We start from the raw sequence: 15,232 nt of genomic DNA, 5'->3' as shown, positions 1-15,232 counted from the left end.
ACGTAGCATGTGCACTATTAATATTTCATTCAATAGGCGCACGTCCATCAGTATCTTGGAATAGAAGTTCCCGTCGCTTCTTCACAGAATCGTGAAAACCCTTGTCATTCTAATCTGCCATAAGAATACTAGTGTTTGCTCAATGCAGAATTTTACAAAATAGAGAATCAATGGTAGGGTAATGTAACTTGTTCTATTGATTTTCTTTTTCTCTTCTTTTTTCCTGAATGAATATCTAACTTGATTTGGGAGTAAATGATTTTTGATGTGGTTTCCATGTCGTTCTTATGTACAAATCACTTCATTTGTTGTCTTTATCTTCTTCTTCTTCTTCATCATCATTGTCTTCCTCATCTTCTTCCGGTAAATCATACTCGTAAGATACGTCCCAACGTGAGCCTGGTGCGCGAGCGCTTACATATTTGATGAACCGCATGACACCTTCGTCACGAAGGACGATCGATAATTCGTTGCACCCGGCTGCCAATGTCAGTAAAGCACCATCATCATCCGCTGCTCTGTACACGGCAGCGTCTTCTTCTTCATTGTGAGGCGCCATATAGCATTCGTAGCCACCATATTCGCCACTTTCCCAATGACTAGCGCTAATTTTGTCGGGTGTATTGGCAATACAAAGGGTCACGTCCAAAACGCCTTGGCCACGGGTATTAGTGGTCGCTAAAGTGTAATCGTGGCCCGGTCGGAACCGGCGAGCTTCGCCACGATAACCGTTAGGGATACACTGGGTAACTACAGCTAACCAGCGTCGGAACGATTCGCTCTCGAACTTCTTTTGAAGATCCAAAAATAATGAACTGGTTTCGTCGCCATTGTCCTTGGATGCATCCACTGTCAAATACCGGCATCGATGAGGAGGTCCGTGAGCCGTCCATTGTCCACCGACGCCTGTACCGTGCGTTGCCATTGTCTGTGTTGTGAAATGATCCCGCTTATCAGCTTCAGTGGTCGCGGCCTGCAATTTGGCAAACAAATCCTTATTGATGATTTCTTTGCATTGCACTGCCGATTCGTCCAAGAATCGATCGGACATTTGGCTCATGATCGTCATATCCAAATAGTGAGGATTCATCCATTCAGCGAGAGCGAGCAAATCCGACTCGGTCAAACCCTCCGTAGCATCATCGTCTAAAGTGGTACTGTATTCTGCGAATTTAGCATGTGAATCGGACTATAGGGCACAGGTTAAATCAACGAACAAATATTGTTTGTACAGCAGAATATGTACCTCTTCCTGGAGCTGCTCAAGAGATGATTTCGCTTCATCCACTGCATCCTTCTTTTCAGAGTAACCGGGCTCACCCACTTGAGGGCGATGGAACCATCCAGAAATGCTGAGACGAGGTTCTCCTTCTGGTACCACTTCTTCGACGGAATGGAACGAGTGACCAGGCTGAACGGTGAACATAACAAACTGGTTCCATTGAGGAGGAATGACCACTGTGGGCTCAGTGGCGGGAATGCCCTTTTCAATCACAGGATACAGTTCGAGAGCGCCTCCAAATTTAGGGTTCCAGGCTTTATCGGGATCGGTCAAGTACAAGATATACGACACACGACGGCTACCAATCACATCGTCATGGTTCAATAAATGGCATCCTTCCTTGTAGTTATTAATGCTCATATCCATCTTTGAGCCTGACAACGGACCACAGCCCATGACACTCGAGATAAAGTTGCGGAACTCTTCAGAATAGATGGCGTTGCGCAACTCAAAGAGACTCGACAGTTGCGCAAGCTCGTGGGACGGTAGACCATCCAAGTTGGCCAAGTCGCCCGTTTGATGAACCTTGTAGATATCAGTTTCCTTGACAGTGAAGTGAAGATTGTCAAAGATCTCTTTGCGCACTTTTCTCAGCAAGTCGTCGGTGACAAGCTTATCAATCTTGCAGTGCAAATATGGCTTGGACTCCTTGAAGGCTTTGGACAGGCGTTCCACATTGGACGATTCCAAAAGGTCCTCCTGGAATTTGGACTTGACGCTGTCGATCTTGGTACGTTTGGTGGCACGTTCCTCGGTGGTCATGGTAGATCGCTTCTCGCAGTGAAACAAAGGCTAAGCCTGACTGGTTATGAACCAAAAAGTCAAAAAAAAATTGCACGGCGGTCATTGAAATTCGGTCCACCATCCAGGGTCTTTTTTTTAACTTTCATTTCCTGGCAGTTCCCAACGTTTGAGAATGACTGCACCTAGTTTTTTGGCACATTTGATACTGTAAATATCTTTTGGTTGCTCTATAAAACGCAAAAAGTTTGCTGAATCTAAAGATGAACAATGTAGTGGTTCTGGGTAGCGATAGATTTTTATTTGTCTATTATAAAATCGATTTCTTTGCACATGATGATAAGAAACTAGAATGAATAATGAGGGGTAAATGGAAATACAACAAGGACGGTGAAAATTGGAATGTGTTTCTCTTATAGATAGGAGGGAAGATGATTATTTGCCAACGTTTTCAGGTCGAAGTTGACGCACAGTTTGACCGGCTCTCCATAATTCGGATTCGCGGATTTCTCTGAGTTCTTCCTCCAACTTTTCACGGTAATCGGCTTGAGAGTTGCGGTCGAGGGAACGAGCGGTTTCGTCACCATCCTTGACAGACTTGTACAATTGCTCGAAAACGGGTTTGGAAGCCTTGTGGAAAGGTCTCCACCAATCAAGAGCACCACGCTGAGCGGTGGTAGAGCAGTTGGAGTACATCCAGTCCATACCACGTTCACCGATCAAGGGATAAAGAGACTGAGTAGCTTCTTCGACGGTTTCGTTGAAAGCTTCCGAGGGGGAGTGGCCGTTGGCACGCAACACCTCGTATTGGGCTTGGAAGAGACCCTGGATAGCACCCATCAACACACCACGTTCACCGAACAAGTCCGAGTACACTTCCTTTTCAAATGTGGTTTCGTACATGTAACCAGAACCGATACCAATACCCAAAGCAACGGTACGTTCCTTGGCCTTACCACTGGCATCCTGGTAAACGGCAAACGAAGAGTTGATACCGCGACCTTCCTGGAAGAGACGACGCACAGTGAAGCCGGAACCCTTGGGTGCAACAAGCACAACGTCAATATCTAAGCATCCACCGTCCACAATTTAGTTTTTCGTACGGTCACCCATTTTACTTTTTTGTCCACGATTGATGGATCACTTACCCTTGGGAGCAACGATATTGGTCTGATCTTTGTAAACAATGGAGAAACCGTGAGAGAAGTAGAGCGTCTTTCCGGGAGTCAAAAGGGGAGCCATTTGAGGCCAGATTTCCTTTTGGTAAGCATCCGAGAGCAAGTTCATGACGACGGTACCCTTGTCAACGGCATCCAACACAGGGAACAAGTTCTTGCCGGGAACCCAGCCTTCTTCAATGGCCTGTTGATAAGTCTTGCCTTCACGCTGACCAATGATCACATTAACACCGTTATCGCGCAAGTTCAAAGCTTGGCCACGGCCTTGAGGACCATAACCGAGAACGGCAATAGTATCGTCCTTGAAGGTTTCCAACAACTTCTCTCTGGGAACATCGGAACGTTCATAGACGGTTTCCTCGGTTCCGCCAAAGTTGAGAGTTTTCATGCCACGAGTTTGCATGGGAGCGATCTAAATTAATTGAATCCAAAGTTAAGTCGACGAGTTGATGCTATGGATTCTTCCGTTAATTTATTGGCTTACCGAGGCTTTGAGGGCAGCGGGTCTGACGGCCATCATCGAGATGGATCGAGACACAGCAGGACGGACAGCTGCACGAGAAGCGACACGGAGAGCGGTAGTAAATGCACGAGAAGCCATGATAGTAGGCGGAAAAATGGGAAAAAGAAGAAAAAAGATGAAGAAAGGGTAAAGATGGCATTTTTCTCTGGTACTTATATCTATTGTTCGTGACTTTTTGGACGAAGTGAGCTCAAGTGTATTCATGGCGAATGTGGCCAATCATCGCCTTTTCATTTCTTATCTCACTGTGTGCATACACCTCCTACACCTCCGCTGGGCTCATTTGAGAGTGTGATTGGTGTGACTCATTTTGTGTCCCCCAAAAAAGGATATCTTATTGACAAAAGTCTTTTCAGCGCAGTTTTAAAAAAGGGAAAAAAAGGCGGACAATCATCATTCATGATCTTCAATCAAATCAACGATCCTTATCTTTCAGAAAATAACACGACTATTCACTGTCTAAAAAATTCACGTCTTTGATTAGAAAATTGATTTTACTGACCTAAGTAAACGGCTTACCTATGGACCTATACATCGTGATTTCCTGCTGTTTAAAGTAACGCCGATTTTCGTCATCTGTAAGCACCAGATTGAGATAATATCGTACAGAGAACTTTTTGTTGACATCTATTAAAAGAAATAATAGAGAAATAAGCTATTTTTTTATCTAATCTGAAAAACATAATGAAAAGACTGACCATTGAATGTTGGACCTAATTCAAAGCCTCCAAGGAACAATCTGATAGGAATTGCTTCGCCTAGTGGGGTTGGTTTTTTGGTGGAGGCAGGTTCATTAAGTGAATAATAAGGTTGCAGGGACGATGAAGAAAAAATAACAGTACCTCGCACGGGAGCGCCGTCCATGATTTCAAACTTTGTTAAGGTTTGGCTTTCTTTGTATACATTGGGCGCTTTGACCAAAAGACTGTTAATCCTTCATATGCCCAAATATCAGTGAGGCAAAGACGATGGATACAATCATACCTGTTCCGGTAATTTCACGTCGGATCACGGACAAGTCCATATTCTTGATCTTGATACGCACCAATAGAAAGTATATTTTCCCAACAATGACATCTTTCAGATGGTAACTACCGCTACAATGTCAGTACCCGTTTTCTGTATGAATGACGACCGAAGTACTTTACCTGGATTTGTTATATTCAAATTCCAGATGCAAGCAATCCTCAATACCGATTTCCATCTTCACCAATTTCTTCTCCACATTTGGTATATCGTAAGAGTAAACCCAGAGATCTCTTTCCTGCACGATGTCTGCCAATCGACGAGCCACGGTGACACGAACAAAGTACCTTTTCTCGCGTTACGATCATTGGAGCTGTGTTTAATCATTTAGTGCGATCTTTTTACCTTAATCTCACGTTCGCGCCTCGGTAACACTCAAAGGTTTTTTCCACATTTTTAAACTCAAATTTGAACGATGCTGATTGCGATAGTTCTCCTGGAGCTGCCAGTTCCTGAGAACGATGAAGAAACTCAGAGGACCTCTTTCGATTTTTCATAAAGTCTACCATCCATTGCACTAACGTCTTAGGCTTGTGCTGAAAAGAAAAAAAGTCGACCGCTTCGTCACAACTCACCTATGCTGCCAATGACATCAACTTTGATCCCCGCATGTTCCGTTCTCCGCCCGTCTTTCAAACGAATCGTCACCTACCAATATCTCGTTAAAAACCGCGTAAGAGTCATCAATGATAAGAGATAGAAATTCCACCTTTCCAGCGATAGCTTCACCGTCTGCGTATACAGGACACGATATACGATGAGATGGGTCCATTTTGACCATGGCTCGTTGCCGCTGAGATTCATCGTCAAAGACAATGTCCAGCTCCACAGGAGAGGGCAAAGCAAATAAACTCTTTTAAGAATTTTTTAACACAATTGCACTTATAATAAGCTGCACAAGGAAATACTTACATTCATTGGTACAAATGCTCAAGGTTAAGTGATGCGAGCGCTTTGAATCGTCCTGCAAAACCGGTGTTTCCAACCTTCCAAACTCCGACGTTCTCATGAGTGCTGTCTCGGTTATTCAGAACAGGCATCGACTGCAAAAATGCCAGTTTTTTTCTGGATGCAATGACTCAAATACATATGACGAAGAAAGAACAAAAGCTTTTGCATTGGTAATACTATTTTTCCAATATCAAAGATACTCAACTGCTATTATTACTACGAGAAAATGAAAGTGCCCCTTGAACACGAAGCCTTTCCTTATGACGCAAGCGTAGAATCGCTTTCATGCCGTTACATGCGACTCAACATTCAAAAATACAACAAAAATTAAGAGCAAGCGTTTCTCTTTTACAAAAGGCATACTCTCAAGCGAAACATCAGCCATGCCAAACTCAACCCAGCTCAATTTTCTGATGAAAAAGAACAGAAATTGAACAGAATTCTCAAAATGGAAATTGGGAATGGTGAAAATGTCGTCGATCAAACAAAATAACGTTCCAACAAGTGCAACATATCATTCTTCCTATTCTGACACACACGGTACAGATTGCTGCGGCTTTCAAAGGCATACAGAGTGACCATCCGTCATGCCACGTGATTTAACCTCCAACAGCAAAAACTATAAAACCCATGCAGATGGCAGGAATCCATCCAACTTGAATTTCTCTTACGTTGGCAAAGATGACACGTTATCGCCAATATTAAAAGTAGGTATACAGATTGACGTGTTGCTTCCAGAGCCATCTAGTTTGGTACGATCATGAGTTGAATGACAAAGCAGGTGGACAGACACGGAATAACAACTATTTCTTCAAGATAACATGTACAAAAAAAGGAGAGTAGGGCGCAGTTGATTCGACAGAATACGCACGCTTTGGAGTCGTAATCGACTGGTCTTTTTTTAATTTACTCGTCCATATCAAACATGCCATCGTCGTCGTCGTTGAGGAGAGCAAAAGGATTGACTATTGGATAAAATATCGTCGATAAATGAGTTACTTCATGTATATATACTTGTACGTTTTTGTGTACTCACAAGTTTGTTTCTTTGCTTCTTCCTTCTTTTTCTGTTCAACTGTCTTGCGGAACGCAGGATGATCCGCGTTGGGGCGGGTCACACCAGCCACAAATGCCATTTTGCTGGGAGGCGTCTGAGCAAGCTCGCTGTTGGCAAGAGCTAAAAGTGTATCGCGATCATAGATAACGCGAGTACCTACCCAATGGAGAGTTTTAGCGTCAATTTTTTTAACTGAAATGTACCATCCCACACACAAAAGTAAATTTTCATGCCCAATGCATATGATTCCTTTTTTTTTCCTTCCCCCTTCACGATGCTTGTCACCATGGGATTTTGAAAGGATAAAAACGAGCATTTACCTCCAGGGGTGGAGCTGTAAATAGTTCCGTGAGGTGTGGTAGAATACTCCGAAGGAAGCGATGCGTCTGGAGCTGCTAAACGGATGTTGACAGGTGCGGCAGTTGACATGGTATTTAAACAGATGGAGAGTTTCGTCCGTTCAATGGAACTTTTTTTTTGAAACAGAAAAAACAAAAAAATCTAGGGATTTTCATTTCCACCAATCAAATCCGAGCACAGTGACGTGCATGATCGTCCAAGGCCCTTTTTTGCGGTTACTAGCCCAAAGGCAGTAAAAATCTGAATTCTTCTCCTAAGAAAAGAAAACCGTGTTCCATACGGCCATTTTGAAAATAAAAAGAAAAAAATAAACTAAGTTTCCCGTCTGAAAACTGCAGGTCGTCCGCCACCATTGATGACTTCGTTGGGGATTTTGAGAATATTTTTCGCTGCGTTCATATCATGGTTCCATACAATTCCACAACTTTGGCAAGCGAGAACCGCATGGAAATCTGAAAGAGTGTGAGTTACGTTGGCCTGTTGACAACCATGACATATCATTGACGTTCTGAATTCGTCGACCGTGACGACCAGTAGCTCTCCGCCCTTTTGTCGGCGTTTGAGTTCGTCGTGAAGGACTCCGGTCAAACCAACTCGATGTCCCTTGAATCATATGCTGTCATTGCCGAACATGCCGGCAGCGAAACCCACTACAGGCAGCAACCAATTTTGGTGAGCAAACGCCCGAGGTTTCCAATATTTGTCATCTATTTTGGCCATCTTGTCCGCTCGACGTCTACCTATGAAGTACCTTTTGGACACCACTGTCAATAAATGTCGATTTTCCATATCCCACCTTTGTTTTTCTTTCGTTTGCCTTTCTGTCCCGGACCTCTATTTCGCTCACGTCTTTTTCTTCTCTTCTTTCTGTTTTGTTTGGTATGCTTCCTTTTTTCTTTGTTGTATTTTCTACAACCGTTGATGATGATGTTGCCCATCTCGGCTCTCGCCCTCTCCACGCCTTGGAACAGATTCGGCAGTATTTGGTCCGTTGAACCGCAAAATACGTGGCAGACTTTCAAGGATGTACGTGAGGTACCGATGATAAACTAAGTCGAAACGGTTTTCGCCGTTGGAATGTTCAAGAATAGGTCGGTCACCTGGGCTCGGTCCATCCGTCTTCTTTCTTCTTTAGCATGTCTGACAGACCCGGTACGCGTATAGTATTCCTTGGTGGAACATCTTCCTCACTTGATGACGTTTTTCGCCCTGATTAATGAGGCTGTAAACACGTGTGTACGTCCCGGATCAAGACCGCATAAAGAGATATTGGTGAGGGCTGCCCCTTGGACCTCACGACTGATGTAGCGAACATCGGAAACCAGGTCAGAGTAGAAACAGAACTCATTTTGGGACACTAAAGAACTTTTGAACAACATCACGTCGACCCCGAAGCCATCGGTTCTGATCAAGTTTGCAAAAGCCAATTTTCTTCTTCGATCCGGATCTTGCAATTGTTCAAAGCTATATAATCAGAAGGTGTTAGAGGGATTCATAGTATTTTCCGTATGATTTCGATACTCACCTGTCCAGCTTCAGCCTCTGAAAATTAAAAACGCAGTAAAACATGTTCATATTTTCTTCAAATCTTCCTGATATACTTCTGCCCAGAAAGGCGGCAAGGACATTCGGATTGATTGTAATGTATCGCCATTTAAACGTCGAGAGCGGAAACAGTGAAAACAGGCGGGGAAGAGCAGCATGTTCGTCTTGTCCCGCTTCTTGCTGGTTGTGCTGGGAATGTTCAAGTTCGTATTGTGAGAGAATCATTTTCAGCATTAGGATTAAGCGCCCGGATTAGATGACAGGCTCACAGGCGTGACGGGTTTGGGCATTTCAACAGCGTTGGTTTATTGACAAACTTTGTCGATTGCCGCTCGTTCTTCGTAACACAATCGGGCCACACTGGATCACCGCCGCAAACAGTTTGATAGCAGTATTTCTCCACAATTGAATTGGTGTATTTGCGATTTGACTGCATCATTTAAATTAGAAGACGGCATCAGAATAAAAATCAAAGACGTACTAACCTCGTTGAGAACCGATCGAACCAAGCGTTTCAAATAAACCGAAAGTCTATGTTCGAACTTCTCCACGATCATGTTAGTATATGTGGTCGCTAATTAGATACAGCTGAACGTTAAGCATTGACTGTAGCCTGGTACGAGCTCGGCTTCATACGTCACTCGAATTGTTGACGAAAGGCCTGCCAACTGGTCAGGAGGTCGTCGGGCATGGCATTGATGTTCGTTGGAGTTTTCTTGATGACAAGTTGCGCAACGCGATAGAAACAGCCTTGCGTGAACACCTTTTTATGAATTGTTTCAGTTGTGAGAATGTAATAGTTCATAAAGAGGTGGGCCCTGATGACAATGTTTCGCAAATCTTCGCAGGTTCGAGTGATTTTCTGCAGCATGAGTGTTTGATAATGCGGTCTCAAAAGGGTGGACAGTTTGATCTTGCGGCAGGTCGCGGAGTGGTCCCCATCAAGCGTTGAAATTCTTGATGCTTTGTCGGTTTATAACTCGGACAATCATTGTGCCGTGCAGACTTGTGGCCAGGTTGCTCGCAACTCGAGCAAATGGGTAGAGTGTCATCGTCATTGCTTGTGGCCAATCGAGCCCGTTTTTGGCAGTTTTCAGTTTTTCTTTCTCTGGATCGCTTAGTCGCTTACGCTTGCTGCCAACTATTAAGGCAATAGAGGTTAGTCGTGACGACTTGTTACCTATATTCAAGTGTCTATGCCTGATGTGGAGGGCGCTTGATGCTTCTCGCATTTACTGTGTCTTTTTGTCCTGTGTCTGGCCTTGCCGCAGTCCTTGCAGTGCACAGCTACATCATATTTCATGAGTCGTATAATATGCTACCGTAACATAAAATAAATACCGTTTTCCTCTTCTTCGCGTTTCTTCCGTTCGTAGATGGCTTTGAGGATGAGGTAAAGGCGGTCTTTAAACAACATTTTGTGATCGAGGGAAGAGGAATAAAGAAGATAATGCCGTTTGCGCCAACAGATTTGATCGCTTTATGCAGTCAACTGGACCTTTCCCTGGTTGCAGCAAATGGCAAACCGAGGTTCTTATCAGCTTCCAGCTACTTTCTCGTCCTCCCGGCCTTTTGCTCCACAGGAGACACAGATCAAGGTCATGCTCCCGTTGTCCATTACTCCTTCGGCGTTGACATTTCGAGCACGAATTGAGATACGGGCGATATTGTGGGATGGTCCTGCTCATAAAACAACGTAAATGGAAAATATAAGCTCTCAATGCATGCAGTGTTAGAGGAGCTTTGAAGAGAATATATACCTTCCGTAGTTGAAGACATGGGAGCAAGTGGGACGGTATCCTCAACATCGGCTGGCTCAGCTGATAGGCACATAATGGGAAAATATAAACTTAATGCGTGCAATGTCAGAAGAGCTTTGAAAAAAAAATACATACCTTCCATAGTTGAAGGCACTGGCGCAGGTGGAGCGACATCCTCAACCTCGGCTGTCATGTTTCTAGGATTTAAGGGACAGAGCGAGCTTGACACGTTTTGATGGTCTGTAGTACCGCCACATTTGCAAAGTAAATCTATCGGGATCTCAGAAATACAATGCGGCATAATTTTGAGCAACTACTGCCAAGAGAATATGCAAAATACCTTGTTGGGTGACTTGAAAGCTCAGCAGCTGTATTCGTGCGATTCAACGGACAACGTGAACTCGTCATTCTTTGGTGATCCGTACGTCCACATTGACAGCGTCTGGTAAGGTCTATCCGGATTCGAAAAATCTCTTAAAAAAATGCCTTTTTCGAAAAATTACTTCAAGAGAGATTTGTATACATTGTGGAGAGAAATGAATAAACGGCTGAACATGTGCCCGCTCAGTGATTGTATTTCTGGAGTTCAGCGGACATAGCGAGCTCGTAATTCTTCGATGATCCGTACTTCCACAACGGCAAGGCATATTGTAGATTATTTTTTAGTTGTGACAAGATACAACTAAATTAAAAATCAAAAAGCAATCTTTCTCTTTTATATACTGTCGGACAGTGTGTAGGCAACGTCCCTTTTTGGGTAGATTTAGTTTTTTTACGAAACAGTATGTGGCAATGGCCCAAAAAAGGCAATGTTACAGACTATATTCTTTACAGTGTGTGGCAATGACCCCAAATAGGTAATGTGACTTTGCTTATTTTATTAATAAGGGCGCGCTCTTTTTGTTGTCTATCTTTCTCCCTCGAATTATACGCAAAAACTAATTGACTTCTATGGCAGCTCCAGACCACTTTGAAACAAGCGATCAAGCGGGCATTTGGGTGTTTGGTTACGGATCGCTTATTTGGAAACCTCCGATTCATTACGAGTCAAAGTAATACTCTCAATTCACTCCGCCTCCACACGACTAAACGATTGACTCACACTTATGCGACAGAGTGATTGGATACATTAAAAACTACGTACGAAGATTTTGGCAGGTATGAGACGAGATCCACGATCAACATCCGTTTTCATTGACCGTCATTAATGCGGTTCCTTGCCTTTTTTCACAGCACAGTGAAGATCACCGCGGGACCCCTGAGAAACCCGGTCGAGTGGTGACTTTGATCCCATATGATGAATGGAAAAATATTGAAGATCCAGTAAGTAATACTCTGAAGCATGATCATGGGCGCCTGATATTGATGAGTTACTCTTTAGCACGGACACGATGATGTAACCTGGGGAGTTGCTTTTAAGATTCCGTCTACTGATGTCGAGGCTACACGAGCTTATTTGGATCATCGGGAAAAGGTACCCAGGCACAACCATTCTCAGCTATGCCGAACTTATGCCGTATTTTAGAATGGTTATACTGTGCATGCAGTTGATGTTTACACGGCCGAAAGCGCTGAAGTACCGGCAGTGAAAAATGTAGGCGATCTGTTTTTGAGTATGGACTTTGTGAGACACGATGGTTGACAGGTCTGTCATTTTATCAGGCACTGGTGTATATTGGCACGATGGACAACGAACAATACGTCGGACCAGCGCCCATGGAGCAAATTGCTCAACAGATCTATGAGACTTACGGTACGAAATTTTGTAAAGAAGCACATGATAATGCAGTATCACTTAATTGATCCTATTAGGCCCCTCTGGATGGAACGCGGAGTATCTGTTAAACTTGGCGGAAGCTCTGAGAGAAATTTGTCCCGAAGCAAATGATGATCATTTATTTGAATTGGAGCGACTGGTGAAGAACCTTATCGATTCAGCGAACAGCAATCGCAAATAATGACCAACGCAGATCTCCTGTTACATCACTCCACACTTCTTTTGCAAAATATTTTTTGTTTGCAGCTGTGTTATAGAATATCCGCTGTAACCCTTAGATACAGTTTCATGATCAATCTAGCTTTGTATTTAGATTCCTCTTTCAAATACTTGGTATGGATCACTTTGTGGGTTTTTGTTATTTGCATGAACTTTCAAGCGCCATGGGATATTTTAGTCCTTTGCAGAGCAGAAATTTTGCCTGGTTCGGATGTCGAACAGAAAATGGTCACAAGGGAAAAAAAAGGGCATTACACCAATGGGGGTGGGGTTATCTTGAGGCGAACGAAAAAAAAAGAACGAGTCAAAGTTCCGACGTTCCACTCTTTGAATCCTTGGTTGAAATTTTCGTTACTTCGTGTCGTGGTTGTCAATGTCGGAACGTCAGGCTCAAGAATTACTACAACAAGCTGAGAAGAAGCTTAATGGATGGTCATGGTTTGGTGGTGGCAACAAAGAGGAAGAAGCAGCTGAAATTTATGAAAAGGCTGGCAATACATTCAAACTCGCGCAACGATGTAATGAAGCAATGTAGACAGGCGAGAGAAAGTCCGTTTCTTTCTTATCAAATATTACGCTAGGGCCGGAAGCTGCTGATGCGTTTATGAAAGCGGCCGAGTTATACAAGAAGATTCCCGACGAACGATATGAGGCGTCCAAAGCGTTCGAAAATGCAGCAAAATGCCTAAAAAGGAATGATGCAGAAGGTGAACAGCAAAAAATAGCATGATCCAAAAAAAATAAGTTGGAAAAAACTGATGGTGCGTGATCTTCCAGGTGCAGTAAAAGCATTGCAAGAAGCAATTACGATTGATAAAGATGGAGCCAACTTTCGAAACGCAGCAAAACACCATCAAGAAATAGCAGAAATATACGAATCCGACGTGATTGATTTGCAAGGAGCAATGGATAACTGGGATGCGGCTGCCCATCTGTACATGGCCGATGATTCTCAAGCGTAAGTTCGTTCTCTCTCTCTCTCCTTCTCGGTCGGAAGCGTCACAAATTCATGAAAAGATATAAACCATTCTTTTTTATTTTTTTGGTAGCATGGTCAACAAATGTTTGCTAAAAGTTGCTCATTTCGCTGCCCAATTGGAACAGTATGACTCGGCCATTGAAAAGTTCGAAACGGTGGCAACGAATTCTGTCGATAATCAACTGACCAAGTGGTCTTTAAAGGAGTATTTCTTGAAAGCGGGTCTGTGCTATTTGTGTACTCAGGTAATGTAAGCCGAGAGATGGTGTGATGTCACATCATTGATTGACGAAGCATACGGTTTTTCAGGATACGGTTCGAACACGGCAAGCCCTGGATAAATATGTGAGCATGGATTTATCATTTGAAAGTACACGTGAATACCAATTTTTGCAGGTAAGCCCGATCAGTGGTATGCATACAACAAGGATCACGGATCTAAACAGCTTGTGTAGAGTATCTTGGAGTGTGTGGAAAATGGTGAAGTGGAAATCTTCACTCATAAAGTCTATGAATTTGATCAGTTGACAAAACTGGATAACTGGAAAACGACAATGCTTCTTCGCATCAAGCGAACCATTGCGGAAGAACCCTCTTTACTTTAAGAAACGCAAATCTGAATATTCAATATATATAATGCTGTCTTTTTTTTTTGTTTGTCGCCTAAAATAAAAAGGAAAAAAAAACGACGTCGCATGTAGAAATCGGTCTCCAAGATGGCGATCGGACTTCTGGTTTTTTGCAAACTTTTTAATATATGAGATGATGCCAAGACAGTGCTGGTTATTTTTCTTGAACAAGATCGACTGAATTCATGCTCGTATGAAGGTGACCTATCATTGGAAGGACAACAGCCATAACCCTGGTACTGGGAGGACGTGCTTACTAGTTCGCTCAGCCCCGACCTTCTAGATCGATTATATGACGAGCAGGTACAGTACAACTTTACTGGGCTAAAATGAATGAGATGCTTCGTATGAACAACGCTACGTTGACGAGGGTAAATAATTTTCCATGTGATTTTGAATGATGAGCTTTTGTCTCAGAAAGCTTTTCGATCAGCTACACGCACGATACAACATGATGCAACGAACCTGGAAGAAGAAATTAAGCTTAAAACGTTTATGTGAGTTTAGCTTTGTGGCCGCAGAAGACCGGTCACGATGATTTCCTCCCTATTTGACGGTCGATAATTGTTTTCGTGAGTTAATGGCGGGTTGGGGTGAGTGTATAGATGGGTCATTTCTTTATAACAGCAGCGTCTTCGAAATAAATATATGTCCAAATACAGCTTCTCAAAAACAGTTCATTTTTATTTGTGTATGAATCTACACATGACACCTCCAAATTCCTCAGTGGCAAGAAAGCATTTTATACCATTGCGGCTCAAATGCCCGGGACTGGAAGGTATGCCGTTGATATGGATGCTAGTATCCTTTTAATGTACCCCATCGCAAATGCTGGTTGAAACACGGTCATGGGTCAAATCCAAGCAGTTATGATCGATAATGATGGTAGCTAGATCAGCGGAATCCATTCTATGTCGCTCCTCCTACTCCGTCCTGTTCTACCATTAATCGCAATACACCCTTTTCCTTGGGTCAGACCCGTACCTTGTCGTTCCTGAAGATACCATTGCAAAATGTTTGCAGGATCGGATCGCTTCCTGCCCCAATATAGTAGATCCAGAGTCTCGTTCGCGAAGCTAACTGAAGACGTTGCTCGCAATGCAACCGTCGGGATTTAAAAGCACGCATGGACAGCTTGCGAATAGTCACAGAAGTGGTCGAAAAGTGTGAAAATGTAAGAGAGCGGCGATCACACACTTGAATAC

At 43.3% G+C, this 15,232-nt stretch overlaps 7 protein-coding genes across 7 annotated transcripts; 2 read left to right on the top strand and 5 right to left on the bottom strand.

Moving 5' to 3' along the window:
• Nucleotides 1–301: 301 nt before the first annotated feature.
• Nucleotides 302–2,044, bottom strand: BYT42DRAFT_503787 (Oxoglutarate and iron-dependent oxygenase degradation C-term-domain-containing protein; the record flags this gene model as incomplete). Its single annotated transcript, XM_051564927.1, has 2 exons — nt 302–1,189; nt 1,247–2,044. The coding sequence occupies 2 exons, from the start codon at nt 2,042–2,044 to the stop codon at nt 302–304; spliced, it is 1,686 nt and encodes a 561-aa protein (XP_051419441.1).
• A 414-nt stretch (nt 2,045–2,458) lies between these two features.
• BYT42DRAFT_503938 (ketol-acid reductoisomerase) lies at nt 2,459–3,604 on the bottom strand (the record flags this gene model as incomplete). The annotated part of the gene is made up of 2 exons (XM_051564940.1): nt 2,459–3,090; nt 3,172–3,604. The coding sequence occupies 2 exons, from the start codon at nt 3,602–3,604 to the stop codon at nt 2,459–2,461; spliced, it is 1,065 nt and encodes a 354-aa protein (XP_051419440.1).
• Nucleotides 3,605–3,964: 360 nt separating this feature from the next.
• Nucleotides 3,965–5,782, bottom strand: BYT42DRAFT_586112 (vacuolar protein sorting-associated protein 26-domain-containing protein). The gene is made up of 10 exons (XM_051570046.1): nt 5,663–5,782; nt 5,460–5,603; nt 5,326–5,398; nt 5,096–5,252; nt 4,873–5,037; nt 4,709–4,815; nt 4,567–4,635; nt 4,423–4,482; nt 4,244–4,351; nt 3,965–4,183 (listed from the first exon to the last, which is right to left on the bottom strand). The coding sequence occupies exons 1-10, from the start codon at nt 5,666–5,668 to the stop codon at nt 4,173–4,175; spliced, it is 900 nt and encodes a 299-aa protein (XP_051419439.1). The 5' UTR covers nt 5,669–5,782; the 3' UTR covers nt 3,965–4,172.
• Nucleotides 5,783–6,308: 526 nt separating this feature from the next.
• Nucleotides 6,309–7,220, bottom strand: BYT42DRAFT_586108 (eukaryotic translation initiation factor 4E binding protein). The gene is made up of 3 exons (XM_051570045.1): nt 7,079–7,220; nt 6,738–6,914; nt 6,309–6,666 (listed from the first exon to the last, which is right to left on the bottom strand). Exons 1-3 carry the CDS (start codon nt 7,185–7,187, stop codon nt 6,608–6,610), a joined length of 345 nt encoding a protein of 114 aa, XP_051419438.1. The 5' UTR covers nt 7,188–7,220; the 3' UTR covers nt 6,309–6,607.
• Nucleotides 7,221–7,911: 691 nt separating this feature from the next.
• BYT42DRAFT_126091 (uncharacterized protein) lies at nt 7,912–9,006 on the bottom strand. Its single transcript, XM_051562169.1, has 3 exons — nt 8,644–9,006; nt 8,337–8,582; nt 7,912–8,270 (listed from the first exon to the last, which is right to left on the bottom strand). Exons 1-3 carry the CDS (start codon nt 8,895–8,897, stop codon nt 8,168–8,170), a joined length of 603 nt encoding a protein of 200 aa, XP_051419437.1. The 5' UTR covers nt 8,898–9,006; the 3' UTR covers nt 7,912–8,167.
• Nucleotides 9,007–11,347: 2,341 nt separating this feature from the next.
• On the top strand, nt 11,348–12,539 carry BYT42DRAFT_586103 (putative potassium antiporter CHAC-1). The gene is made up of 7 exons (XM_051570044.1): nt 11,348–11,475; nt 11,539–11,581; nt 11,657–11,746; nt 11,805–11,897; nt 11,949–12,017; nt 12,086–12,176; nt 12,236–12,539. The coding sequence occupies exons 1-7, from the start codon at nt 11,375–11,377 to the stop codon at nt 12,379–12,381; spliced, it is 633 nt and encodes a 210-aa protein (XP_051419436.1). The 5' UTR covers nt 11,348–11,374; the 3' UTR covers nt 12,382–12,539.
• A 1-nt stretch (nt 12,540) lies between these two features.
• On the top strand, nt 12,541–14,132 carry BYT42DRAFT_586101 (soluble NSF attachment protein). The gene is made up of 6 exons (XM_051570043.1): nt 12,541–12,937; nt 13,001–13,126; nt 13,197–13,377; nt 13,469–13,643; nt 13,708–13,794; nt 13,854–14,132. Exons 1-6 carry the CDS (start codon nt 12,793–12,795, stop codon nt 14,001–14,003), a joined length of 864 nt encoding a protein of 287 aa, XP_051419435.1. The 5' UTR covers nt 12,541–12,792; the 3' UTR covers nt 14,004–14,132.
• Nucleotides 14,133–15,232: the final 1,100 nt, after the last annotated feature.

The sequence above is a fragment of the Radiomyces spectabilis genome (genome assembly GCF_025331425.1).
Source record: "Radiomyces spectabilis strain NRRL 2753 chromosome Unknown BYT42scaffold_14, whole genome shotgun sequence".
NCBI classification, from domain to species: domain Eukaryota; kingdom Fungi; phylum Mucoromycota; class Mucoromycetes; order Mucorales; family Radiomycetaceae; genus Radiomyces; species Radiomyces spectabilis.
Note: the sequence above shows the minus strand (reverse complement) of the source record. Positions and strands in the feature narration are given on the sequence as shown.